At 44.6% G+C, this 19,016-nt stretch overlaps 1 protein-coding gene across 5 annotated transcripts in view; it reads left to right on the top strand.

The window, feature by feature from the left end:
* The window catches only part of LOC147905485 (splicing factor U2af large subunit B-like), a 76,534-nt gene that overhangs the window by 22,783 nt on the left and 34,735 nt on the right, over positions 1 to 19,016 (top strand). For 3 of the 5 annotated variants that reach the window (XM_087372915.1, XM_087372929.1, XM_087372908.1), the window contains 8 exons: positions 2,698 to 2,742; positions 2,847 to 2,906; positions 13,395 to 13,455; positions 13,576 to 13,688; positions 13,793 to 13,908; positions 14,008 to 14,106; positions 18,184 to 18,259; positions 18,375 to 18,463. In XM_087372915.1, the coding sequence (XP_087229041.1) occupies positions 2,698 to 2,742; positions 2,847 to 2,906; positions 13,395 to 13,455; positions 13,576 to 13,688; positions 13,793 to 13,908; positions 14,008 to 14,106; positions 18,184 to 18,259; positions 18,375 to 18,463 (659 nt within the window). The remainder of the gene's footprint in view (positions 1 to 2,697; positions 2,743 to 2,846; positions 2,907 to 13,394; positions 13,456 to 13,575; positions 13,689 to 13,792; positions 13,909 to 14,007; positions 14,107 to 18,183; positions 18,260 to 18,374; positions 18,464 to 19,016) is intronic. The other 2 variants (XM_087372922.1, XM_087372937.1) reach the window with 2 other exon arrangements.

Raw genomic sequence — 19,016 nt, 5'->3', positions numbered from 1 at the left:
AGCTGGGAAATTCGCAGTTGCAATAGTGATTCGCCTTGTAAGTTGACTTCAGGGGTTTTTTTTGGACTTGATTCTTTGATCTCTGGAGAGGCTTCACGCGAGCGTTGCGACATATCGGAGATCCCTGTGAGAAAAGGGCGAACTTGCACTCTAGTTTGTACCATTCCTGGAAGAGGATTCGGGCTGCTCCCTGAGGTTGCTCATGTTGGAGGGGGCAGGCGAGGCAGGATGGAACCACCCGTGGAAATCTGGTAAAGGAGGTCCTATCTGAGGTAACATTGGTAATGCCGAAAGTGGTGTTACTGCTCGTGAGAGGACAGGAGTAGGTTGCAGAGTCCACGGATCTGAGAAGGGGTAAGGAGCTGCTGTCGGAAATGGAGGATATCCAGGAGAAGGAGTGCCTTCAGAGTGTAAATACTGACTTGGAGAAGGTACAACCTGTAGAGGAGGATATTTGGGAGCTGAAGGAGGTGGAGAGTGGAGATGCCGAAGGTGAGGGGTAAAATTCTCTCCAAAGATGGACAGCAAACTCTTGAGGAATATCGGGTTCAGGATATCTTCGTGTCTCGTGGAACACAACCTGTACTGTGCTAAGGAAGTAATGTAACTGAGGTGCCTCACGCAGAAGGTATAGGATGTGGTCCAAATCACTAGGAGGGCACGTGACACAGAAGACCCACGATGCAAAAGCTCCGAAATGGGCTGGTTGTGCAATCTGAACACGATATTGTGTGGTAGATGATGCGTGAGGTGTCCTTGAAATGCCGGGTGAATTACCAGGGGTTTCCATGCTTTAAGGGAGATTCTTTCATTTGCTGTAATTTGATAATGACAAGAGAATCCTTAAAAGCAGATTGAAAAGACTCCACCTGGCAATGATTTAATCGGCCAAATTGTTGCGTAGAAGAAGGCTGCAAATCGCTGTCCGGAGATCCATGTTGCAGTGGTTTGCGAGGAGCGGATCGAGGCTTGTCTGGTCCGGGCTGTTAACAGGCTGTCTTCATCGCGACAGGAGGCTGCTACTGTTGCTGATTTGGCAGGAAAAGATGGCGAAACAAGGGGGGGGGGGCTGCAGGCTGGCAATGGCGAAAACTGTTGCAGTTCCCAAGGCTGGATTTCGCAGATAAGGCAGTGCTGTCACGGATTTTAAGCTGCAGGCTGGCAGGGAAATAGCAGGTAACCAGGGCCGCAAATGGGCAAGGCTAGGTTGCCTATGGCGAGGGGGCTGACAGCGTAATTCAATTGCAGGGCTGGCAGCGCAAATGGGAATGCAGGGCTGCGCAGTTAGGCTGGCGTGGCTGGCAAGGCAAATGACTGCGCAGGGGGGGCTGCGTGCTGGCGAGGCAAATGACTGCGCAGGGGGCTGGCGTGCTAGCGAGGCTAGGGCTGCGCAGGAAGGCTGGCGTGCTGGCGAGGCTAGGGCTGCGCAGGGGGCTGCGATATGGCGAGGTAAATGACTGCGAACCTGCGTGGAGATCCGTACGTACGGAGATCGTCCAAGAGGTTCGCCTCTTTTTGTTGGGGCTGCCTAAAATGGGTGGTTGCCCAAAAATTAATTTGGGGGTTTGGTTAACCCTAGGGTAGCTAGGGTAAACCTAAGGGTAGGGGATGGGTTTATTTTTTTCCCTTTTTACCCCTCTAGATACCCTTTTATAGGTGCTTGGTGCCTAAAAGGTGTGCCTATTCGAAGGGGTGTGACCCTTGGAATAGGTGCACCTTTTCATGAAGGGGTGTGTCCCTGTTTTTAAAAGGGGTGTCCCTACATGAATAGGTGTGTCCTTTTGTCCACGATGGGGTGTGTCCCTTGAGTGAGGAGTGAGACTCTTCATCAAAAGGTGTGTCCGATGGTGGAAAAAGGTGTGTCCCTTGGTTTTGGGACAGCCCAAGCACCTGAAAAGACACGATTTTTGTCGTGTCCATTCACATCAACTCGTGATGTGTGGGAGATGGAGAGGCCATAGATGACTTTAGGCAACGTTGGCGCGAAAAATTTTTACGCTCATCCTCTCCATCTCTTCCATGCACAATGTGCACGGATATCCTTTTAGCGGAAAAGATGTATCAGATCGGCGCTAGAAGGTGGGGGGCATTTCCTACAGGCAGGAGCGAATTTTTGCTCTGATACCACTGTAAGAAATCCTAGATTTACTATATTTAGAAATGTGCTAAGGAACAGAAAGGAGACTGAGATAGCAGAGAACAAGGAATAATTGTATTGCTTGAATGTCTGTAGTGTAGATGTTGTGTGTCATCCATACAATTGGGCCTCTCTTTTATAGAGAGTGAAGAGTCACACATGAAAAGGTGTGTACTTCAAAGGGTATGTGCATGAAGAGGTGTGTACCCCTTGTGAAGGGTGTGACCTTTGATGAGAGGGTACATTACAATAGAAATGTCGCTTCAATAGAGTGTCTCTTGTGAAGGGTTGTGCCTCATAGGAAGTGTCCCGTCGAAAGGGCATACCCTTCCACAAGTGTCCATTCATCAAACCATCCATAAGTCTAGAAATAGAGAAAGGAATACGTCACAGATCGTGACATAGATAACGTGCTTGCTATGGAGTTGCTATAGAGTCATTGAATATTTTTCAGAATTCTTCTATTGCCACCTTTCCATGTGCGTTGTATATGAGCACTTTTAAAAATCTAGCAGATGGATATTCCGTGTGATTATGCTCTTTTTTTTTGTTCATTACAGTTTGGAGGAATTCCAGCCATGTCAATGCAATCTATGACACAGCAGGTATATTTAGCATTCAGTTATTTTGACTTTTAATGTATTTTCCTCTCTTCATTTAAAAGTAATGGCTTTGGGCACCTAGTCATTATGCCTTAACTTTGACACAGGCGACAAGGCATGCCCGACGAGTTTATGTTGGGGGTCTACCGCCATTGGCAAATGAACAGGTATCCAGCGGTGTATCCTTTAGGTGCTTTCTAAGACAAATTAAAAGTTAGCATTGTATCCTTTAGGTGTCTAGTAGTGTATCCTTTAGGTGCTTTCTAAGACAAATTAAAAGTTAGCATTGCTTTTCAGTTTTATCATGCAGTCCAAATATGCCTTCCCATTGTGTGCATGCCTCTCTTTTTCTCTTTAATGTATTTAAATTTGGAAATTATCCAATTTTTACAAGAGTATCCAAGTAATGAGACAACTGTAGGTACAATTTAAACTAGTGAACCTTAAAACATATATTTATATAATTAAATATTCCGTGCTTATTGTAGAAAACTTTCAGAACCTCCCCTCCCCCCCCCCCCCCAAAAAAAAAAAAAGAACTTAGAGAAGAAAGGTGTCCACACCCACGCATGCATGCACAACACACGGCGCCTTTCTTCTCTCTCTCTCTCTCTAGAGAGAGAGAGAGAGAGAGAGAGAGAGAGAGAGAATGAGAGTCTTCTCTCTCTCATGCACGCACATCTTTTTTTTTTTGGGGGGGGGGAAGGTTCTGAAAGTTTTCTCTCTCTCTCTTTCTCTCTCTCTATATATATATATATAGAGAGAGAGAGAGAGAGAGAGAGAGGCGCCCACACCCACGCATGCACGCACAACACACGCACATGTTCTTTTTTTTGGGGGGGGGGAGGTTCTGAAAGTTTTCTACAATAAGCACGGAATATTTAATTATATAAATATATGTTTTAAGGTTCACTAGTTTAAATTGTACCTACAATTGTCTCATTACTTGGATACTCTTGGATACTCTTGTAACAATTGGATAATTTCCAAATTTAAATACATTAAAGAGAAAAAGAGAGGCATATATATATATATATATATGTATAGAGAGAGAGAGAGAGAGAGATGTATTAACATCCTCGGGAGGCCGCGCGGGCCTATGATACAAAGTACACCAAAAAGGAAAATCTCATACAAGCCTAAAGGGGCAAGAGCGAAAGGCACACTAGGGCCCTTGTTGAGTGCTAAACTAATCTACGGAGCTTAATAGGTCGAACAAAAATAGATGCAAATATATATGAATCCAGGTTGAAAGCTGGGACTCATAACCCGGCACCATGGTGGCACATCTGTGGGCCGGTGAGGCCAACGGGCCCGTGACAAGAGGATTAGGCGCCGCGACAGGCTGGAGCACTCCGGCGAGGGGATGGAGCGGGTTGGCGAGCAGGGAGGAGGCTGGTAGAGAGAGAGAGAGAGAGAGAGAGAGAGAGAGAGAGAGAGAGAGAGAGAGAGGTATCAGAGTAGCACATGCCCATACAAGCTGCTACGGGCTTAGGCTAAGGGCTCACTAAGACCCTTTGCTAGGTACTATACTAAAACTCAAAACACAAATTCAAAGTCAAAACTAGGGACAAATAGGGAGACTCAAACTTAGAATCAGAGTCAAAAGACATAGTTAGGTGCCATGGTGGCTCTCCTACTAAGAAATTATTTGGTATCTATGTTTGTCTGGTCGTCTCACGTTGTGGCGAGGGGACGTGGTCTCCAAGATCTTTGTATCTTGTGGGCCATATCAATAGTGACACTTCTATTGGAATTGGTGCTTGCGATCCAAAATGACAACATATACCATGAAGAACTTGACTCAAGACAATAGACCTCGACACACTATCCAACTCATGCCTACGGGCCTTGTTACTCGTTACAAAGAAGACTCAACACAACCATGGACCCTATCAGAGATTTGACTCAGCTGAGAAGACCGTAAGACACTATATTAGCCAGTCGTGAAGTCCCGGCAAAGACAAGGAACCTACAATCGACTCTCATGTGAGAGGCTAGACAAAGAGGCATAATTCCATCGACAACATGATTTGTAGAAGCCGCATCACCGCTTGCAGTCACCGCCTCACCATGCAATGTCTGGCAGTTTCCTCCAAACTGCCAAGTGTACGCCACGTCCTCCAAATTTCAATCTTCTTGCACTTCATGCATGGGCCAATCACAGCATGTCGGCCATCACATATACACCAACCATCACACACAAACCTTAGTCACTCAATTGCCCCTCCCCATGAGGGTGTGCCATAAGTAGAGAATACCTCCAACAGCTTCTGGTGGGACGGTCTCCACCGAGCAGAGTTGTGATAGGTTGGACCTCCATGGTGCGTGCTCTGGTCCGTCGTCGCATTGTGTCGTTGGGCTTGATCTACCCTTGTCTCCAGCGGCACTAACCTCTTCTGCTCTGTAATCTGACGCAGAAGGATCTCTCTATGTCGTCTCATCTCCATGAGATAGAGCCCATCACAGATCTGGTCTTGGAAGTGAATCAGTTGGGAGACTTGCCCGAAGCCATGTCCCTCCTGGAAGAGGCAAGGGTAGCATCCTTGGATCTCATAGTAGGTCGGACAAGTACATAGGAAATGTTCTTCTATCTCTAGCTCCCCCAAAGTGCATAATCAGCAAATCCTCTACTTCTTGGGTGTGCCTGTGGCTCTCCTTGTCTCAATACTCAGCTGATGGGATGAGACCCACATTTGTCCAATGGCAATCCTAAGGGCATTTGAAACTTGTCTATTCTCTAGGTATTGGGGTCTGATGATCTTCCATCCTCCGACATTCTCAAGAAACGGTTGCGGTAGAACCGGGTCTTGGTGTGGAACTTTTGGTCCCCTCCCCAAGTCTGTGATATATAAAGTTGGAGCATTTCCAACAGTATAATACGGTCGATCTCATCCCGAGAGGCTAGGGGACCAAGAGCTTCCAAGCTGTATTGAAAGGGGGGGAGACGATCCATTTGAATGCCCTGCCTATCAAACCATTTGGAAATGCGTGCATACCAGGCCTTGTGAACCCCACTCTCGGCTAATCATATATATGACTCCAGTGGCACCCTCGGCAGCCTCCCTCTAGGGAAAGCCCATCCTTGGGAAGATAGGTGACCGTCTAGAAAATGGCATCAATCTCTAGCGGTGTCATGGCAAACTCTGCTTGTATAATCTTGTGGGGGACTGAAGGCTTGCTTCGAATCATCCTGGATCCCATAGTCACCTACAACATCTCGAAGCGTTGTCACACCTCCAAAAAGGTGCCGCTTACATGGCTGTCAGCCTCACTAACGTGTCAAATAGCCACCCCTTTGTTGGGGGGTCTTGAAAATGTGCTTGAAAGCACTGTTGCTCTAGTCGAGCTAGAGCTCCTTGCCCTCGTGTAAGATGTTCCCTAGTTGCATGGGTCATCGTGAAAACTGGCCCCGCAAAGATTGTCCCTAAGTAGGTGTAGGACTATACGATCTCCACTGGCTCTCCTCGGTAGGTGAAGCTATGTCAATCAAGGGCTGGCCCTAAGGTGTTAAAAACCATAACCTTTGTCTTGCCATGGTTAACTGTTAGGTCTCTTTCTCTCTCTCTTTGCAAAACCCCTCTAGGGCATCTAGATGTCTCTGTAGGCCTGCCGCGGAGGAGGATAGAAGGACTATCATCTATGTACAATAATATCTGTATCATCAGGTCGGCCAGGCGCGATCCCTCACCTCCTAGGTGGTCAATGAATTCGTGGTCTCATCAATATATAGCTCAAATAGTGTCGTTGAGAGAGGGCATCCCTGCTTCACCCCTATCGTGCTCTTGTCTCAACCTAACAAGCCTCCACGAACACGTGCTCTCCCTTTGACTGACTCATACAGACTCACCACCCCCAAATCATGACATCTGGAATCCTCCTCTCTTGTAGTCGTCCAATCAACAGAGCTCGTGGAATTGTGTCAAAGGCCTTCCGAAATTCTACACAGTGGAGTAGAGAGTGAGTGAGAGAGAGCAAGAGAGAGTGTGAGAGCTAGAAGCTTGGAAGCTGAAAGCTTAGTTGCAATAGAAGAGTGTAAGAGTACAACACACTGAAGGAAAGATAAGGTTTTGTCCTAGTGACAAAACCTTAGTAGTCACTGACCATAGTTAGTGAACTAACTGCGGTTAGGGGGAAAAACCTCTTAAAGAGGGAAAAGTGCCCCTAACTAGCTTATTATATTACATTGGTCACTGCTGAATTATATCTATAATTCTAACACCCCCCTGCAGTGCCAATGTCATGTACAAGGCTGATCAATCACCAAACGGATATAAGTTCAGGGCACTGCGAAATGCCTCATTATATCTATAATTCTAACACCCCCCTGCAGTGCCAATGTCATGTACAAGGCTGATCAATCACCAAATGGATATAAGTTCAGGGCACTGCGAAATGCCTCAAACTTTTCACGTGGTAGTGCTTTGGTGAAAATATTTGCAACGTTGTCATGTGTGGACACAAAGATCATACTGATCTCTCCTGCATGCAACTTCTCTCTGACGTAGTGATAGTGAACCTCGATGTGTTTCGTGCGAGCATGAAACACTGGATTCTTTGCCACTGCAATGGCACTCTGACTATCAGTGAGAATTGGAGAGGGACCCTCCAAAGACAGATGAAGACCAGCAAATAGACGTCGCAGCCAGACACATTCAACTGTTGCTGTGAAAGCTGCCTGCCCTGGAGGTCTTACACGACCGGATATGCGGAATGATAGATTTTTTCACTGAAAGAGAGATGCATGACAAAGCTAAGGCATCCCGTGAATCCCATCTCTTCTGCTCTGGAGTATTGACTGTAGCTGCACCAACAACTTGTCCTGCAGCTGCACCCTGTGCACGACCTCTTCCACCTCCTTGCTGAGGAGGGGTAGCAGGTGCAATATCTGCTGGTCGGATCTCATCCCCATTGACATAATCCCATAAATTTCGAGAAATCAGAATATTACGTACCATGAAACTCCAGAGGGAGTAGTTGGTACCATCCAACTTGTCTTCTTGTGAAAGACCACCAAACTGGAACTCATTCTGATTTTGATGGGCCATATCTGAGAAAAAGATTGAAGCAGATACAAAGCTGAATTCCCTTACTGGGAATGAAATGCACAACTCCCAAAAACACAGCCAAGCACGGGCTGTAAATGCAACTTAGATTTCTGTACTTGCACTGTCAGAAATCTGTCCAAGCATCAAAAACTCTCCAAAATCTGCCAAAAGTGCTTCAAACACTCCAAGAAAGGCAGTGTGAACTGAATACTCCAAAAAATGCTCTCCCAACACAAAAGCCCCAATTTGTGGCTTGAAATTGCAACCAGAAAGGGGCAAAATTACTAAAAGCCCCAAATCTGCAATTTTTGAACAAAAGCCCCAAATTTCAGACCAAATCTGCAGATCTGCCTGTAAAAGCCCCAAAATTTAAACAAAATCTGCAATTTTGCTCCAGATGTAGCTCTGAAACTACACAATGATTGCAATGTCTGCAATATACAAAATGCCCCAAATGTACTCCCAAACAATTGAACCAAACTATGGTTTTCTGCAAGATGTGCCTGCCAAAGAACACCTGTGGCTGAAGGAAACCCGTGTAAATCTGCAAATACAGATCTGCAAGTACAGATTGTACGGATGAACAGATTGTTGCCACACGTGTGGTACTGAAGGACTGCACACAGATCTATGGAAAGTACAGTTGGTACGGTAAGTACGGACTGTACGGTACGGCACGCACGGATTGTACGGCAGGTACGGAAATGACAGCGCAGGTACGGGGCGAATCTGTGCAGAAGTTGCAGCACAGGTACGGTGATCTGTACGGCGCTGTACGAAAGCTGTACGGCGACTGTACGCGAGTTGTACGAAGATGGTACGGAAGCTGTACGGCGACTGTACGCGACTTGTACGGAGGTAGTACGGATGCAGTACGTCGGGATTCCGTACAGTCGTACGGACTGTACGGACGAGTTGAAGCTGGCTGAAGCTTGAGGCAAAGGGTTGGAACTTGAAGGGAGCAGGGAGCCCGAAGCTCTTGAACCTGCTCTGATATCAAATGTGAGTAGAGAAGAAGAAGAAGAAGAAGATATCGTCCTCTGAAGACCAAAACCGGCCTATGGGACCTGAGCAATACAATATCACAAGTACATGAAAGCTCCTCCCGAAGATGGGAGGGTGGAAAGAGAAACCACCTTCTAGGATTCAGGTGGATTCCTATGCTTGAAGAGCTTATACACAAATGTTCCTAAAGCTGAAGGTGACCCTTTATGCAGCAAATCAGCCAGTTTGTTATGTCCCTCAAGGAGGTGATTGAACTCTTCCCTAATGTGTGCATAGTGAGGGCATATCATTACCATGTGTTCTTCTGTTTCAACCATACCTTGATCACATAGTTGGCATATTCTACTCTCCCTTGGCATCTTTTTCCATCCCCCTGTTTCTATTTGCAGCTGGTGTGATCGGGTGCGAAGTGAGGCTAAAGCCCTCCGTTTATGCACTGCTATAGGTGTACATATGTACTTCTGCGTTGTTGTCTCCCTTCCTGTATAAATTGACCAATATTCGGGGTTGATATATGTGCGATAGTACTCAAATTTATCTTTGTTTTCTGCTGTTTGCCATTTCCTGTGTAGTGCATTCAGCGGGTCATAATGAAAAGCCTCTTCATCAATCTCCTCTGAAGAGTAGTTTAAATACTCTTCTACTTCCCACTTCTTGAACCATTTTTTTAGGTCCTGTGCCCATCCGGATGTCAAAATCTTGCCCTTGTTTGTCTTTTGAAGCTTCTAACTTTCATTCCATGCTCTCTTTGGTAGCCTTTCATTATCCATGCACTTGACCTTTGTGATGTATCTGAGTACTCTCTTCAGAGCATGTAGCTCTATGGGTATACATCCTGTCTCTAGGAGTAACAAAGAGTATGGTGTAGTAGCCTTGATGCCCAGGTGCCTCCTAATGAAAGACTTTTGCATTTTCTCTATCTCATTCCACGTTGATGGAGATATACTCCCACCCCATACCTCTACTCCGTAGAGTACTGTCTGTATCACATATGCCCCAAAGATCATATTTCGTACTTGCCACCTTCTCGTATTGCTATTGTTGCACTCATTTTCAAATTGGAAGTATTTTGCCCATCCTGCATCAAGTCTCCGTTGCACACAGCTGTTCCATCTATTATTGGCGGGGATTTCAATACCCAAGTATTTGAATGAGTGCACTGTCTCAATGGGTTGTCCTTTATATAAGATTTGGAGGGGGCTGCTTGGCTGTATAGTCTTGACTATCATGAGTTTAGTTTTGTTGACATTAATAGCCATCCCACTCTCTGCACAAAATATGCTGAAGATATCCATCATTTTTTGCATCTTACTTTCACTATCAGTGAAAACAACCACATCATCTGCGTAAAGAAGCAACCAAATCACGAGACCTGCTAGATGAGGGCTGTATAACTCATCTTTACATGCTTCTTCATTCACCAACTCCTCAAGTCTATCAATGCATAGGCCGAACAAAGTGGGTGAGAGCGGACATCCTTGTTTTACCCCCATATTACTATAGAACTCTTGTGACATCCCATCCTTACATTTTAGTTGACATTTTACTTTCTCATAAAGTCTAAAGACAGCAAACCTTATTTCCTCGGGCACCCCTATGCATTCCATTCTCTCCCATAGCACATCCCTAGGCACTGTATCAAATGCCTTCTTAAAGTCAATGAAACAACAGAAGAGTGGCTTCCCCTTGAGGCGGCTTTCCTCCATCAAAACTCGAAGAGTGACTAGGTGATCCACTGTACAGTGTTTTGGTCTGAAACCAGCTTGTCCTATTGCTCTTTTATTTTCTTTCTCTGCCCAAGCACTCAATTTTGCCTCTACTATTGTGCTATATAGTTTGGCTAGAGTGGAACATACCATAATTGTTCTGTAATTTGTTAATTGATTGCGGTCACCCCCTTTGTAGATTGGTTTGATCCAATTCTCTTGCCATTCTGTTGGGAAACCATGCATCAAAGCCTGATTTAGTGCCATTGCTATGTGCCTTTGCGTGTGCTCATTGGTCCACTTAATGAGTTCAGCCACTAGGTGTAGAGTGAGTGAGAGAGAGCAAGAGAGAGTGTGAGAGCTGGAAGCTTGGAAGCTGAAAGCTTAGTTGCAATAGAAGAGTGTAAGAGTACAACACACTGAAGGAAAGATAAGGTTTTGTCCTAGTGACAAAACCTTAGTAGTCACTGACCATAGTTAGTGAACTAACTGCGGTTAGGGGGGAAAATCTCTTAAAGAGGGAAAAGTGCCCCTAACTAGCTTATTATATTACATTGGTCAGTGCTGAATTATATCTATAATTCTAACACAAAGCGATGTAGACTTTTTGGGATCTCGATCTCACCTCCTCAATGACTGCCCGCAAGTGAAGGTATGATCCAGAGTGGAATGCTGTCTCCTAAAACCAACCTGTCCCAAGGCTCCTTGCCCTCGTGTCTCTATGTGGGAGCTGATCTCTCTCTCTAGTAGTGACCCGTCGATCTTGGCCAGTGTATGACCAATCATGAGAGTACGGTAGTTTCCAGTATCCAAGGGATCTCCTACTTTGTGTGTCGGCACTCCAAGTAGGAGGGAAGCCATGACATATAGCATGATTGAACATTTGTGCTAGGATCGGGGCCAAGACCTCTTGTCCATGTGCGATGTGCTCAGTCCGTAACCCCTCATGGTCTCAAGCTCTTCGGTTGTGGAGTCGGCATAATGCAGCGCTCACACTTTGTGAAGTGAATAGAATGCAGGAAGGTGGGCGTGGGGGGTGCGGGCAAATCGGATGGTACCTGAGCCGGGACATTATCGAGGGATGACGCATAGGTGTGCCAAACACTTGGATTTGTGATTGGTGTTTTCCCTTCGGATAAGAGCTCCCATGCAAAGGTGGGATCACCTCCATGAAAAGATCGAATCACGTCATCCAAGAATGCTTGTCTCTTACACCACGCTAGATGTCGTGAAATCTGATGTGCCTGAGATCTTGTTAAGTGTCCCAAAGCCTGCTCCTATATGAGGTAGGATCTCTTCTCTCGGCACTCATCGTCAAACCATGCATCTTCCCAGTTCAGGGGCGAGCTGTAGATTTAATTGTAGGGAATGATCTGATGGTGGCATCATGAATCACTGACACTAGCATGCCTGAGGCAAGAGCCAGGTTTGCGTCATCTCTCATGGGGTCGCTAGGCCGCCACATAATGGCTCATGGATACTGCATCAAGGGCATGATCGATATGTACCCAGACCTGGGTGGGGACAGGTGGATCACATACTATGTCTGGTAGTGTAATCAAGACAGGAAATGACAAGTATGAGTGGTAGGTGCCAAGAGGGGGGGAGGAACTATAAAGTCATGTACCTTCGTCATGGCTGAGCTTGCCCTTCACCTCCAAAGTGCCGACAGAATTCAGTACTAAGACTTTGTATAAATGGATGCTCAAGTATGTGTGGGTGTGTGGATTCGTATGTGTGAGAGCATATTTTTATACTATGGTCTACAGTTGGGTGTTGATGACGTTAGTGGGGATGTCATAGTAGCTAGTCCCTGCTATGCGTGATTGAGTTTATGGTTTTCAATCTTATGAGTGACTATCGTGAGATTGAAACTGCAATATGTTGTGTTTTTAGAGGATGAGTTTGGGAATGTTCCTGGATTCATCTAGGTATATACCTATGTCACAAAAGTCGGTGTACCCATCAAATAGTCTACAGTACTACTGCCCCTTGCATGTGGGAAACATGTAAGCCCTCCATACAATGGCCATTGCTGAAGACCATTGGATATGATCAGGTCGTGTAGAGTCTCACTATCCCGATCTCTAGTGGGTCTACCTCTGGCCTGACTCAAAGTCAAGCAGCTCCGCCAATCTATTGCTTATGCCCGCATTGAAGTCATGAAGGAGGACTACCTCTCTTTGTCTAGAAGACTCCACAATGTCCTCATATATCGTCTCATATGGGCTATGACCCTCTGAAGTGGCCTCATGCGCATAGGATGATGTATCTAGGGGAAAATAGCATATTGCAATACAGAGCGGTGGTGTCAGGCGGCTGGAATCATATCCACACATGTCGTGCATGCGCCTCGTTCCGCATCACAGAGACAAGCGGCCTCTTGTGTGATCTAAATAGGACTGCAACATCTCTAGAACCTCGTATTCCACTATCCCTCCTTGTCTCCTTTCTGAACGCTGACTCCCAAGTGTATCCAGTGACTGTGGGTAGTCCCCGCTCAAGACTTTCATGCATCTCGGTGTAGAATATCATCTCTCTGTTGGTGTGTGTCTCTGAGAAGCCCCCTAGGTTTGACCATAGGGTGCCATTGCAATTCTATACTGCTATCTTCAATCCATGTTCCCCCTAACCCTATGGTCTTGGCACCGGAGAGAGAGAGAGAGAGAGAGAGAGAGAGAGAGAGAGAGAGAGAGAGGGGCTTGTGGACACACACACACGCACGCGTGCACACACATATATGTGCACAACTTTTTTTTGTAAAAGTTTGTGTGCATGTGCGTGTGCGTGCGCGCGCTCGCACACACATACACTCTATATATATATAGCTGCATAACTAGTTTCTGTTCCATATTTGTCTTGTTTCGTGTCAAACTAACACTTTTTTTTGGGCCAGACAATAGCTACTTTCTTCAGCCAAGTTATGGCAGCCATTGGTGGAAACTCTGCAGGGCCAGGTTGAAATTGTCTTTACCTTGAAGGGTTTCGTTTCAAACTTTTGTTTCCTTTGGTGGAAGAATATTGTAAGCACATGCTGCTACGTGAGATGTATGTTAATGATGTGCTTTTTTATTCAGGAGATGCCGTAGTAAATGTGTACATCAATCATGAAAAGAAGTTTGCTTTTGTGGAGATGCGAACTGTGGAAGAAGCAAGTAATGCCATGGCTCTTGATGGCATCATTTTTGAGGTAAACTCTACTTCTATTCGCATCATTGGATGCATTTTTGGTTTTGTTGTGGTTTTGTGCTTTAGTTGATTTTATTTTTCTGTTTCTTCTTTCTGTTTGAAAAGGGTGTTGCAGTGAGAGTTAGGCGACCAACTGATTACAATCCTTCAGTAGCTGCTACTCTTGGCCCAAGTCAACCAAGTCCTCATCTCAACCTTGCTGCAGTTGGTCTTACTCCAGGGTGAATACACTGTCTTACATTTATCCATTATCATAATACCACATTGTTTGGTCTCCCTACATGTGAAACCTTACCTTTTCTGTGTCTTGTGTCTGCCAGTGCTGTGGGAGGTGCTGATGGACCTGACAGGGTTTTTGTTGGAGGCCTTCCATACTATCTCACAGAAGCACAAATCAAAGAATTGCTAGAATCATTTGGGTATATCTAGCATTACCATATCATTTGAGTAGATTTTGGTTAAGAGTTTTGCGATTATACTGACAGAATATTTTTTATCAGCCAGCCATGTTCAGAAGTGTGAGTCTTTGATGATTAACAGTGCCATTTATCCCTAGCTATGACCTGTGTTTATTGCAACTACGAGGTGCCCTCCATTGTGGAGCTCTGATAGATATTGAATACGCAAGAGAAAGAAAGATATAACCGTAAAGCTTGAGCAGGTGTGATCCAACGCACTCCCAATATGTGGGGCAGAGATTGAATCAAGTAGGGCCAGGCATACAGATTCGCCAGCCGTCTGATTTCATTGGTATCAATTCATTGGTACTCCAATCAAGTAATCAAAGGTCCTCTTTGATGCCAAGTACACACTCAACATCGAAAGTACACGACAGATAGATATGGCTCCTTCTCCTGATCAAGTTTCTCCACAAAAGTGTTGGCAGTGCTGGCCAAGGTCAGCCAAGTCTTGCAAAAGGCAGGAAATTCATAGATGAAGACTCATACAGGGAACTTGTAATCAGCCCTGAAACCCTAAAAACAAATCTGTAATCAGCTTGGAAACCCTAACACAGCACTTCCAAGAGAATTCGCAGCAGCTAGAGATCTCAATTCGCAGCAGATAGAAGCAAATCGTAGTGGTTGAACAAAATTTGTACCAGACTGGTGCAATTCACAGTAGATAAACACCAGGGAAAAGTTGAATTTCAGCTCTCGTGGAGCACACAGAAGAAGCTACAACAAAATTGCTGTTACAACTGAGCAGCCAGCTCCAAATTCGTCTTTCTCCCTACTAGAGGCGAGCTGATTGCAATTCTTGCTAAAAATAGCTATCTTGAATGTGGAACTTCCATTGGCACTTTGGACATGCAGTTTGCATGCCTTTTTCATTTAAAAAGTAGGTATTTTAGCCCTCTCCAAGCACCTGCACATAAATAAAACACCGCCAAGCACATTGCACCCGTTAAAGGTTAGCCAATGGATTCATTCTAATTTTCTGGACTAATCCTAGTCCTCTGTGGGCATCCCCACCATGCAACTAAGCAAACTCAATTCAAAAGATAGAAACGTTTCTAGTTGACAAGAGTCAACTCGCTTTGACCGAAGTCAACACTCTTTGACCGGAGTCAATAACCTTTGACTAAAGTCAAAATAAAATGTTATCCTCTTTATTTTTGGGGAACCCCTCGGATTCTATTCAGTTGTCCCCAATTGAAAGTTTGCCTTATACATCTATAGGGTTTGTGGATATTCTGTAAAGTAATCTTCATCAACCCATTTGGCATCAAGTCTTGAATAATTTTTAAACTTAACAAGATAGCAGCGGAAAACTGTCTCTAGGTTCTCTATTTCTATAGGATAGACCATCTGTTCTAGTTGAAGGATTTCCTCCAACTCGTCCACTTCTGATGGCTCTTCCAAAATTTTTTAGTTAACAAAGGTGTATTTTTCTATCACCTTAGCGAACGTGCATATTCTTTGAATTTTCGTCCAAGTGGTGATCAATTGTTCCACCTTTTCGAAATATCTTACACGTGTGTGCAGAAGCTACAACAAAAATTTGAATTTGGATATATTCTAGTCTTACAAAGGTATAAGTGGGATGGGATGTGCTCGGTGGTGGGAGTGGGATGGATAAGCTAAACCGCTCCAAGAGGGAGCAGGGGAATAGAGTAGTTTGTCATGTGAGAAGCGAAGGCAGGGTATCCCATGAGATTGGCAACTACGCTGGTCCCTCCTCCATGTGGGAAACAATTGAGCCCATCAGAAGAGGGCTATTTCTTCAGACCATTGTGATAGTGGGTATCAACACCCGTGACGGATACAAACAAAACCCATAATCGTAACAAAATAAAAATAAATAAATATATATATAGAGAGAGAGCACATGCTCTTGGAGTCGTAGAACAGAATTATTGAGTTGCCTAAACACTCAATCTTATCCTTCTCGATGAGGAGGCATGTGGGCTGGTCGGTTCGTAGAAACAATACTTGAATGTAGCACCCACGTTCTTCTTCTAGCTTTCCCTTTCCTTGCATTTCTCACCTTATAGTACTTGAGCATACTCCATGAGGTTGACAAGCGATATAAACAGATTGCTTGTAAAGAAGCAGCCGTTGCACACACTCATTCAGAGAGGTGGTTCAGTTGGTGAGTCCCCTGCTACCTTGGCTCATTGATTTATGTAGCCTACCCCAATCGCCCCATCCGTTATGGACTATTGATCAAAGATTTCTCCTCTGAGTTGCAAGAGGCATGCCTCCTGATCTATTCACTTTCAAGAAATAGAGAGACTCAAATAAAAACAAGTGCCATGCACTATTCAAGATGATACATGCATGACAAAGTGCATGTTTGCTTTCTGGTCTTGTAAACCAGGAACTTGTTTGCTTGCCATTAAATCATGCCTGGCCAGAAGATTTTACCATATTGGACCATGTGCTTGTGAATCGCAAATGGTTCGAATTGGCAGAGGGTTTACTTTCCCAAATCCACCCCCCCCAAGTTTAGTATATCATGCAGTTGCTCCACCAATGAAATTGAGAAATGGTGCGAGGAGGGGAAGAACGAGCATGGGGGTGACAAAACAAATTAATAGCAACTGTTGTAAGGCATGGAGAGACCTGTTGTGATAAGAGAGATACAAGGGTAATGGGTTTAACCTACTTTAAGGAAAAGGTGGTTTTTTTTTTGGGTTTGAGGGGGTGACAATACAATTTTATTGCAACAATTGTAAGGGATGGAGAGTATTGCAGCAACAAGAGATGATTGAAGGGTAATGGGTTTAACTTGCTTTTAAGCAGCAGGTGTTTTTTTTTTCCTTTCTTTTAGGGGGGAGGGTTTTAAGAGCGGTGAAACATGGAAGGCTAGTGAAATGACTGAAGGCATCATCATCAATGGCTGTTCACAGTTTGATCCGTTTCCAAGGTTTGAACCACCCCGCCTTTCCTTCGTTTCTCCTTTCTGTCCGAAGCCTCCCATTTTTTGTTCTACTACCATAAAATGGCAGTCTTATGGTCTGTGCATCTGCATCTTTCCTACCCATTCTCCTGCTGACCTACTTAAAACAAGAGGCAAACTTCTGTCTTATGCTGCCAACCTCCTTTTCCAGGCTAGTCAGCTTGCATTTTAAAATCTTTTGTAGAAGAATTTGTGAAGAATCTTGGTCTGAGTTCTCATTGCAGTCTTTTTTGTATTTGTTTCTGCCTTTTTTTGGGTGTGTTTCCATGATCTCTTTGCAGGTTTCGCCTCCTACAGGATTTTGTTATGTGATGCTTTATTAAAACTCAAGGAACAGAGGATATCTGTAGGCTGTGTCTAGCAATCCATTGCTACAGAGAAATGTGCATATTTGAAGTCTTTCCTTGGTGATGTCCAGCTAGCTGCTCTTGGCAGATTCCTTTGTTCCTGAAACACACAGTGTTTACAACAAGGTTACACTTGACTGTATGGGTGTCCAGTATGCACTATTGACAGGAAAATTACTTTCGAAGTCTCCCGTGGGTCTGTAGTATTTTGATCTTAACGCCATAATGGTCTCATTGCAAAGATCATTACCACAAAGCATGATCCAACCTTGGTCCCAAACATTTGCAAGCATTTGGTCCTTTTCCTTAGCGCAGGGGTCTTGGCTGGGCAAGATTGCTGGACTGAAGGGGCATGACAGATTAACATTTCTAGAGTTAGAAGCATATTTGAATTGCAATGATTAGTGCATACATGGGTTTTCTCTGCCCCCCGCCGGCCGCGATCAGACCCCTTTTCAAGATGCTGAAATGCTTTATCCAAAAAACAAAAAAAATAACTGTTTGAAAGACCTTAATGCTCGGTTGTAATCATATTGCAAATGTGTATGCAATGCTTACACGGCCTCTTAATTCTTGTTGCATGTGGCTAGATAATTACTCTTTTTCTCCTTAGCAGCGTTGTCAGGTTATTGCAGCAGAGGACACACTATCACGAGATCATGCATGACTAAACTCACATGTATTATGTGCTATGGCTGTTGACTTTGAAAGGCAGATGTGATTCATGTTTATTACTTTGGGTTGCAGGCCTCTCCGTGGATTCGACCTTGTAAAAGATCAAGAGACAGGCAACTCAAAAGGCTATGGATTTTGTGTTTATCAGGTTGTTGCAAAGTGAAGTTTCTTTGTTGGCTTTTTGACGTAAATATATTCTTGTGTTGAAGAGGTGTTAAAAGGAAGTATTTGTTTACTGATGTCAAATATTAATTATATGTCAGGATCCTGCTGTAACTGATGTGGCATGTGCAGCACTGAATGGGCTAAAAATGGGTGACAAGACCTTAACAGTTCGAAGAGCAACCGCAAGGTATAATTAGGTGTCTTTTCAGAGTTCCCTCAGCATCTCTCCTCACAAAAGACATTATATGAAAACCATAGGAGGGCCTAACTGCCTCAACAATGATGTGTAGTACAACGAGAGCAGTACATCTGTCACCCAAGATATGAATCCAATCACATAAGAGATGGAAGTGGGTCAAGCACAGACTGGTAATCTTGAGAAAAACAAGTGCCTCCACCTATGAGTTTGTGAAAGGATCCAAATCTCGCCTGCATTCCTTGCATACATCCCTATTTGATGTTTATCATGACACTATTTTGTGTTTTTAGAGGATGAGTTTGGGCATGTTCCTGGACTCATCTAGGTATGTACGTCCCTATTTGATGCTTATCATGTAGGTGACATTTCTCTGCATCTTTTAGAAATGTCTTCCCGTTGCTTCTGCTGCCACACTTGCTGACGAATATTGTAAATTGCATTAAATAAATTTGAATCAGTGGTTTTACAAAAAAAGTGTGTGTGTCTCCCCCCCCCCTCAAAACGCCCTCAGATCCACGGGGTCACTTCTACTCAGGTTCAT

The sequence above is a fragment of the Dipteris shenzhenensis genome, chromosome 1 (assembly GCF_047967505.1).
Source record: "Dipteris shenzhenensis isolate YYH24624 ecotype China chromosome 1, Dip_SZ_1.0, whole genome shotgun sequence".
Classification (NCBI taxonomy): domain Eukaryota; kingdom Viridiplantae; phylum Streptophyta; class Polypodiopsida; order Gleicheniales; family Dipteridaceae; genus Dipteris; species Dipteris shenzhenensis.
Note: the sequence above shows the minus strand (reverse complement) of the source record. Positions and strands in the feature narration are given on the sequence as shown.